Source organism: Aquarana catesbeiana, linkage group LG01 (genome assembly GCF_042186555.1).
Source record: "Aquarana catesbeiana isolate 2022-GZ linkage group LG01, ASM4218655v1, whole genome shotgun sequence".
In the NCBI taxonomy this organism is placed as follows: Eukaryota; Metazoa; Chordata; class Amphibia; order Anura; family Ranidae; genus Aquarana; species Aquarana catesbeiana.
Genome location: NC_133324.1, coordinates 650,903,989 through 650,913,342, shown reverse-complemented (window position 1 = coordinate 650,913,342; position 9,354 = coordinate 650,903,989). Strand labels below are relative to the sequence as shown.

Here is a 9,354-nt window from a genome sequence, read left to right as displayed (position 1 = left end):
TACAACTATATAGATCAGACCAAAATGAGGAGGAAAGAGAGACAGAGGGACATTGCTCCAAATCAGGGACAGTTAGGAGGTATGGATAGGACAGCTGCCACCTAGGATACTCCACGTCCGTTTATACACATCAATAAGGATCTCAGATGAGGGATGTTATTCTACGAAGCGCCATGCATCACATCACAGCTTGCTGTGGGAAGTAAACCGAGATAGCGCTGCTGCTCGGGTCCTTCCGTGCGGCAGGGGGCGCCATCACACGGAGACTGCCACTGGCTAGAAGTGGGTTAAGAGTGGGAGGGGAAGCTCTAGCAGAGTCCAGGCACAGTGTCGGAGTACAACGAGACATGAGCACCACCGGGCAGGTGAGCTGGCAGTGGTAGGGCAGAGCGGTAGACATAGAGCTTGTGGGCACGGTGCTGATAGTCTCACTGATCATCTGCGGGAGAGCGGGACGGGTTTGTCTGTGCACTGAACTTGAACTTGTTGGCGCTCAGCACTAAATTGGCCCTAAGTAATGCTTGTAGAAGGGAGGATAATGGGCGCTGTGTATTAGAGATGTAATGAGTCTTATGGTAATAATGAGCATGGTGGTCTGGACTGTGTAACATACAGGAGTGTAGAGCCCCAGAGCATGTAACATACTGCACACATACATCATAGTGTAGAGCCCCAGAGCATGTAACATACTGCACACATACATCATAGTGTAGAGCCCCAGAGCATGTAACATACTGCACACATACATCATAGTGTAGAGCCCCAGAGCATGTAACATACTGCACACATACATCATAGTGTAGAGCCCCAGAGTATGTAACATACTGCACACATACATCATAGTGTAGAGCCCCAGAGTATGTAACATACTGCACACATACATCATAGTGTAGAGCCCCGGGGTATGTAACATACTGCACACATACATCATAGTGTAGAGCCCCAGAGTATGTAACATACAATACAGTGCATGGAGTGTAGCACTGTAGAATCAGTAACATGCAGCACATAGTGAGGAGTGTAGAGCCCACAGTATGTAACATACAGCAGAGTTTAACCACTTGCCTACAGGGCACTTACACCCCTTCCTGCCCCAGGCCATTTTTCTTTCAGCTTTCAGCACTGTTGCACTTTGACAATTGCGCAGTCACACAAATAGCTCTCTTTTGGTGGTATTTATTCACTGATGGGTTTTGTATTCTTTACAAAGAAAAAAATATTTTTTGAGAAAATGTATTTGTACATAGGTTCTGTCAGTAAATTTTGCAAGTAAGTAATTTCTCTCCTTCACTGATGAGGCCCTGATAGGCTGAACTGGTGGGCACTAATATGCCACATTTATGGGCGGCACTGATGGGCACTGCATCACTAATGGCCACTGATTGGTGGAACTTGTGGCCCTATAATGTATTCAGGGCACTGATGATCAGTGCCTTGATTACATGTTTTGTTGTCCCCTGCTAGAAGATGCTGCTGATCGGCTCTCCTCACCACAGACACTGTCAGTGTGAGGCGAGGAACGCCGATTACCGGCATCACTGTGCTTACATGTGACCGGCTGTGATTGGACACAGTCGATCACATGGTTAAAGAGCCGTGGACGCAGCTCTTTACAGAGATCGGGGTCATGCCGTGTCCTAGGAACACAGCACGGCCGCTCTGGGACGGTGTCCCACAACGAGAGCCACACGACCTGCTGTCATTTGACGGTGGGCGGGCGGCAATTGGTTAAAGAGGAACTGCAGTCTGCTCACATAACTTATAATAAAAACATCCTTGCCATTCTGAAGCTTCCCTCCAACCACTTTGCATATTATTATTATATATATTGTGATTCTGTACTTGCCAAATATGCTGCAGAAATCTCCCTTCCCAAGCCTGGCTGCAACCGTTTTAACTGTGGGCAGCTGAAGCTGCTGCCTGTTCACTTCCTGGATTTAGAGAGGCACACCTGCAGCTCTCATTGGCACTCTTCAGCAGTGTAGAACCCAACAGTATGTAACCTACAGCACAGTATAGCAGTCCAGAGTATTGAGTGTTAAGCTGAGTATGAAGAGTGTAGCAGTACAGAGTGTGAAATCTGCAGTGGGCTAAGCGGTGTGTAGAGGACAGGGCAGAGTGTAGCGGCCTGGAGAGAGCAGTGCAGGATAGCAGTCTAAAGTATGCATTGAGCAGGGTGGAATAGTCATGCAGAGTGTAGAGGTCAGCTGAAAAATAGAAAAAGATATTACATGTCTCATACAGTGCTGGGAGGTTTAGATATCAGTCTGGTAGTCTGTGGTACAAACCTCTCAAATAGAACACTTTGACAACTCTGGCCATACGTTTTACTTTTGAAATGTTTTTTTTTTTTTTTGTATGTGAATAAAAAGCTCATACTTTTTGAGATAATCAACAGGTACATTTTATTGCATACATCAAAATGTGAAATTTTGCTTTTCCATTTTTCTTGGAGGTCATCAAATGCAAGGCTGCTGTAGCCTGGGAAGCAGGTAAACCCCTGACTATCGAAGAGGTTGAAGTGGCTCCACCGAAAGCTCATGAAGTCCGAATAAGGGTAAGTGTTCCTGAGTACCTTTTCCAGGACATGGTGTAAGGCCACCATTCACCTCTCCTCTGTTTGTTTGATTTTATAGTTGCTATAATAGTAAAAATATTTTATTGCCAGCTTTATGATTTCCGAAGCGAAGAGAAAAAAAACTGGTTCACTGTGCTAAAGTTAATTCACTGCATTTAGTTTATTGCAGTACTTTACATGCCGATACCTGCAGTCATCCAGCAACAACCCCTATTCAGTTTCTTCAGTGGGTTGGCTTGTCATGGTGAATAGTGCAAACCAGTGATGACAGCACTGTAATATTCAGTTGCTTGAAGCCTTAGCTCATTGAGTTTGCCTCTCAAGAATTGAGTAATGTGGCTCCATACATAGTTTCTACTGAGTGTTGTATGGATGTTGAATGTATACAAATTTTCACCTTGTATTGTCTGTCTGAGGCCAACGGCATGAATTTTAAAACCTGTCCCCAGGCTTCACCAGCATTGCAGGTTTGTAGGTCTTCCAAGATAATAAAGAAAATCCAACAATTAATAATCAATTTTAAAAACAAAATTTGCCTACGGGGGAGGGGGATGCACATATTTACTTGCAGTAAAAATAGGCATCCCCCCCCCCCTACCAGGAGCCTGCAAGGTATTGCAACCGGGATCAGGGGATCATGGGTGCAATGTCAGGCACATGCAGACACATCCTCCAGATTTCTGCCTGTACCTCTGTAATGGCTTTCTGTTAGAAAGCTGGAAGAAGTGTCAGTGGACTACGAGGGTGCTGATCAGCTTTAGTCCCTGTCAGTGTTGATAGGGGAACACCTCTCGCCACACTATTGTATTCTGACAGCGGGAGGTTTCCCTGCGGTAAGAATACATTGATCACTGCTGGTAGCTATAGCTTCTGGCAATGATCGTATGAAAAATGCCTGACTGGCTGATACTGAAGTACAATCGATAGATCGACTTCAGTACAACCAGTCTGCCCAATGATGGATCAAAATAAATTTCGACTAGTCTGGTTGGTTTTACTTTAAAAAAACTGGCTGTTGCAGCTTGATATTTTTGACAATAGGCCTCCTTGCCTGCAGTCTAATGCAGTGGTTTTGTTAAACATGACTGTCCAGCACTAAAACATTTCACAATCTTGGCTGCAGAGCAGTGAATGTGTTTATAGAATCATGTCCCGTGATGTTCGAGAAAGAAATCATGTTTCATAGTTTGTTATAAAATTTTGCAAACAGTGCTGAAATCTGAGAAAGAAGCTACCATCATTTGGATCGATGTGCCTATTGTGTGCTATTTATGCTGTATGACCTGTTTCAGGTCGATTATCTCAGGTGAGGGGCCATCCATGTGCGGTGGAGGGATCACAGTCACTGTAGAGTCATTCCCTGTCGTCTTGAGTGTCCACTGGTGGTTCCTGTTGCTCACTTCACCTGTTACATCTGATATATGATTTTTAAGGACATTTATATTTGCGCAGCACTATTTTTTATCATATGTTATTGAGGTGTTGTTGAATTTGCCTTAGTGTCTGCCTGCATTTATTATTTATGAGTTGTCCGTTGGTTAGTCAGCGCTGAATTTATCCTTTTATTAGTTTATAGAATCACGCCTTACTGAAGAACCTTTCCAATAAAAAAAAGTCATAGTAAAAAATGTACAAGGATATAATTTATTATATATGAATCTTTGCAGATCGTGTCCACGGCTGTATGCCATACTGATGCCTATACTTTAAGTGGTGCTGACCCAGAAGGATGCTTTCCTGTAATACTTGGACATGAAGGAGCCGGTGTTGTAGAGAGTGTTGGAGAAGGCGTTACGAGGGTTAAACCAGGTGTGTTCCTATGCGTGCCATTTTTGTCTTTGCTTTAGCCTGTGTTATTTGTATAAAATTACATACAGTTTACATAATTTTTTCATTCATCAAAAATCCAATGATTTGCAGCCACATTAGGGCCCCGTTTACACCTGTCCACTTTCAGGTGCTGTGGTAATGCAAGATATGTTTTTTAGGAAGTCCCTTTTTATATTGGCTGCCAAAACACCAGAGAGGACAAGAAAATGCACCTGCGGTGTATGTATGTATGTGGTATATATAAATACATTTTTTCAGAGCAGCCCACCTGTGCATTTAACAAAGGTGCATTTGGGGTGCTGTTCAATACGAGTGGCATTGCACTAATGTTTGTAACTTATGTTGACATGCATGCTACCACAATGCATGGATGTAAATAGGCACTAAATGACATGGTTAATGAGCAATTGCACACCAGTAAAATGCTGTACTTTAAATCACACCTAATTTAAAGCAGAACTCTGTGGAAAAAATGTTTTTTCATGTCCTTGTTGCTGATCTACCTTCACCGACTATGCCATCCATCTTCTTCTGAGCTCTGTAGTTCCTCTGTAATAGCCTGCTGATCTTGAATAAAAAACGTTACTGCCCTGTAATATCCTGTTTGTAAGACCAGTGGCTGCTATTCCTCCTGTACTCCCAGCCGCAGCCTTGGCACTTCCCAGTTGTAGTTCTCTATAGCAAGCAGGGACTTGTACTTCCGTCCCCGCTTGCTGTAGTGGGCTGAGGTGTCTCACAGACCCCGGTCTGTACCGCCCATGGAGGAGGTGTCTTCCTCTGCTCCCTGCCAACTATGCCCCACCGCCACCACCCGCCATCTCTCAGTGCAGAGCAGGGATCATTACGAGACATCGGCTGGATGACAGAGTGGGGATCTCGGGCTCTGACAGATCTTGTATATGAAACACGGCTTGCCGCAACGTCCCACCTCCTGGACCGGCATTGGAACAGTGTGCTGTCTATCACCATGCCGGTCCAGGAGGCGGGACGTTATGGTGGTCGGTGTTTCATATACAAAATCTTTCACAGCCTGAGATCCCCACTCTGTCATCTGGCCTGTGTCTGGTAATGATTCCTGCTCCACACTGATTGGCTCTGATAGGCTGCACTGATGAGGCTACACTATGTGCAATGATAGGCTGCACTGATGAGCAGAGTGGACACCGTCCACTGCTTTAGACCCCTTTCACACTGGGGCGGTTTTAAGGCGCTTTAGTGCTAGAAAGCCTCTGCTAAGTGACGGAAAACTGCCTCTCATTCATTCCAGTGTGCTTTTTCACATGGGCGGTGTGCTTGCAGGACAGGAAAAAAATGTTCTACAAGCAGCATCTTTGGGGTGGGTTGGGAGCGCTGTATACAGCACTCCCAAAACGCCCCTGCTCATTGGAATGAATGGGCAGCGCTTTCAAAGCGCCTTTGAAAGCGCCGCACAACTGGAGTTTATAACCCTTTTTTGGGGGTTAAAAGCGGCCAAAAAACGACGCAAAAGCTATGCTTAAACAGTGGTAAAGCACTGCTAAAAAAAAGCGGTGCTTTAGCACTGCTGTGGCCCCAGTGTGAAAGGGGTCTAACTGACGCCATCCACTGCCAAATATCTGTAGGAGGGGTTTCCACTGTCCCTGCAAAGTTTGCAGTCATTTTTTATGTCTTATTTTCAGTTTGATGTGTATTATATGTGACATTACATATCACAGAGACTGGTATTGTGGTGATATTGAAGCTTATTGAGATTATTGAGGTGGCATTGATTAGTAAGTTAGTGCTGCACTTCTTTTTTGTTTTTCTCATACCGACATTTACTTGTACCACATGCTGATGTAAAGCAGCATGTCCCGGCTCTTTCTTTCTGTTTTGCGGCTAGGGATGTTCTCATATACACCATACAAGCACCGATTGCTGTTAGAAAGATCTCAAAGCTACTGTAGGAGGCAGGATATCTATAATACTGAATTACAGCAGAGTACAATCTATAATTATGGGCATGTGTCTACAGTTCAGTAATGATTACATAAAGCATGGAAGGGTAATATGTTTATCTGTTGTGGCTGGAGAGTGAGAGCACAAACATGCTTTGCATTTATATGCTGTAACCTACCTATCCTGCTGTGCGTTACTGAGTAGCATGTTTGGCTGGCTGCAGAATGAGGGGTTTTATTCATGGTTAAAGTGTGCTTGCTTACATTTAACATGTACAGGCCTAGTGTACACTCCCACATTCACTGCACTTCCCGAAGCATGATGGGAATTGTAGTTTGATTATGGAGTAGACTAGAGCAGTGTTTCTCAACCTTTTACGGTGAAGTACCCCTGCAGATCTAAAATAAATTCCTAATTACCCCGTCTTAAAAGTTAATTTCTTTTGTTTGGGTGTCATGGTTTGTGTGTGTGTGTGTGATGTCTGTGTGTGTGTGATGTCTGTGTGTGTTTAACGGTTTTTGTTTGCAAAATCATCAACAAGCGCAGCCTCACCAGTGCAGCCTATTGGTGTCCATCAGTGCCCATAGAATGCAGGAAGGTGAAAAACCTTCAGACTTTACAATTTTAACTGTTTGGGGGGGAGGTGTTAATCTACATTGGTATTTGTAACATGCAGCATGGAGGGAATTAATGTTTTGCCATTGGTCACTGATGCTTTAGTAATCAGTGGCAATTAACCCCTTTGGTGCTGCATTAGTGACACCAGTGTCAATTGCATAAAGGGATTAATTAACACCGACACTGGTGCCACTAATGCAGCACCAAAGGGGTTAATTGCCACTGGTCACTAATGCATCAGTGACCAATGGCAAAACATTAACCCCCTCCATGCTGCATATTACAAATATCAATGTAGATTAATTAATTCTGAATGGACATCACGCCAGGCGAGGCTTGGGAAGCTCCTCTCCACCTGACAGGGAAGTGACTGTGAGTGTGCCGGCCAGGTGCAGGAGTGCACTCGGCACACTCGTACCGCTCCGGTGCAGCTGCTCTGCAGATTTAACACTGGGTAGTGGTGGCCGGCCACTACATTAATCCAGCCCTGAGTGCGGCTTTTTTTAGCCAGCATCAGAGCAGCCTGGGGGCAATATCTGCCCCTGTGTGTAACACCAGCCGGGTGCAGGGGCACACTCGTACCACTCCCACTGCAGGCAGCTCTGCAAGTGTAAAACTATAGCATCGGGCAGTTGCTGCATGCAGCAAGCATCATAGCGGCTTTTTACCCGGCATCAGAGCAGCGATTGTCACCCTGCCCACGGCACAGGCGGCGTACCACAGTTTGAGAAACCCCGGGCTAGAGATAGGATATGATGTAATCACTGGTGTAACAGCTCCTCCTTGGCAGAATACATTTGAATTGAAGCTGACTTCCTAAAAATTCAATTAGACTTTTCTCTTCAATGGTAAGGAATTTCACAAATATAATAACTGTTTAGTGTTTTGTAAAGGGTGTGTACTGATGGGGAATTTTTTGCCGATCCCAGAGTTCTGCTTTATGGTTCACCATTTGCAATAGAAGTTTACATCTTTTAACCGTATTTCTTCATTGAAATTTGTTATTTTTTATGAACTGAAGTGTCTAGCATGCCAGACACTGAAGCTGACTTAAATAGTTCACTTTTAAGCATTTTTTTTTTTTTTATCAGTTGGTTTAATGTTCATATGTGTGTGTGTTTGTTTCAGGAGACACTGTTCTTCCTCTGTATATTCCTCAATGTGGGGAATGCAAATTTTGCTTGAATCCCAAGACAAACCTGTGTCAAAAAATCAGGTATTGTATAATCTCTTAATATACAATTTTTATTTTTAGAATTCATTCATGGGAAAGGTTTACTGCACCCAAAGCTTGTTTTTCCGGTATGGGCAGTCATGAGTTCTTGTGGGCACTCTAGCATAAAGCTTTTCAACCCAATTCACCTGCCCAATGCTTTTTATTTACAGTATATGTTGGGGTTTAATTACTAAAGGTCTAGAGACTGTTCACTCGCTAAAGTGAACGTTGGTGAACAGGGTGGATTTGATTTAAATCACTAGTAAAAAGCTTGATTTAAATCAACTCAATTTAAATCATAATTTTTAAAGAACAACTGTTATCTCTGACCTGCTGTTGACTCGCCAACGGTCCCATTTACTTTAATTAAATGGCTGGTGATGGACAGTGACACAACAAGGTGAGGGAGGCGGCGGCATCAGGTGAGTGGTAACAGGTGCTGCCATGATGGATCTGAAATGACAGGTGCTCTTTAAATGTAAGGACTCATCTTTGCTGGTAGTTAGAATCTTTAATATTTGCAAACAAAATGAAGGTTTCCTATTTAGAATGATAAGCTGTCAGGTTAGTAAAGCATAGTACATCTTTGGATAGATTTTTACTCCAAAAGCATTTTTGTGTGTATGTGTATATACATACATACATATTTTTTTATTTTTTGATCATTTATATTCACCCTGTTGGAGAATCTGTATTCGCTTGACTCCCCAACGATGCTCTAGCAAAAATCCTGTTTATTTTAATTTCCATAACACGTTTGGGTACGCAAAGTAAACAGAACTTGGCTAGGTAAACAGCCTCTAATCCTTTAGTAAATCAACGCTACTGTGTTTAGGGGGAAAAAAAGAATACCCACACACAAGCTATGGCAGATGGATGGACCTCCAATACAAATTTTATGATCTAAGAGTTAGATGGTAGCAACAATGTGGCTTTAATATGAAGATTGCATGCAGAAAATCATATGTTCTATCCATATTAGGTTTTCACTATTTATTAAAATCCATGCCGATTTAATGCTTCTATCTTAGCCACTGTACAGCCATGGCCAAAAATTGAGACTGACACAAATATAAATTTTCACAGAGTCTGCTGCTTCAGTGTTTTTAGATCCTTTTTGTCAAATGTTACTATGGTATACTGAAGTGTAATTGCAAGCATTTCATAAGTGTCAAAGGTTTTTATTGACAATTAC

General features: G+C 43.2%; 1 protein-coding gene across 1 annotated transcript in view; it reads left to right on the top strand.

Moving 5' to 3' along the window:
- The first annotated feature begins 233 nt into the window (after window positions 1-233).
- LOC141110032 (alcohol dehydrogenase class-3) overlaps window positions 234-9,354 on the top strand; it is a 40,204-nt gene continuing 31,083 nt past the window's right edge. Inside the window, exons 1-4 of the mRNA XM_073601279.1 lie at window positions 234-365; window positions 2,456-2,557; window positions 4,246-4,387; window positions 8,072-8,159. Of these exons, the coding sequence (XP_073457380.1) occupies window positions 348-365; window positions 2,456-2,557; window positions 4,246-4,387; window positions 8,072-8,159 (350 nt within the window). The 5' untranslated portion in view covers window positions 234-347. The remainder of the gene's footprint in view (window positions 366-2,455; window positions 2,558-4,245; window positions 4,388-8,071; window positions 8,160-9,354) is intronic.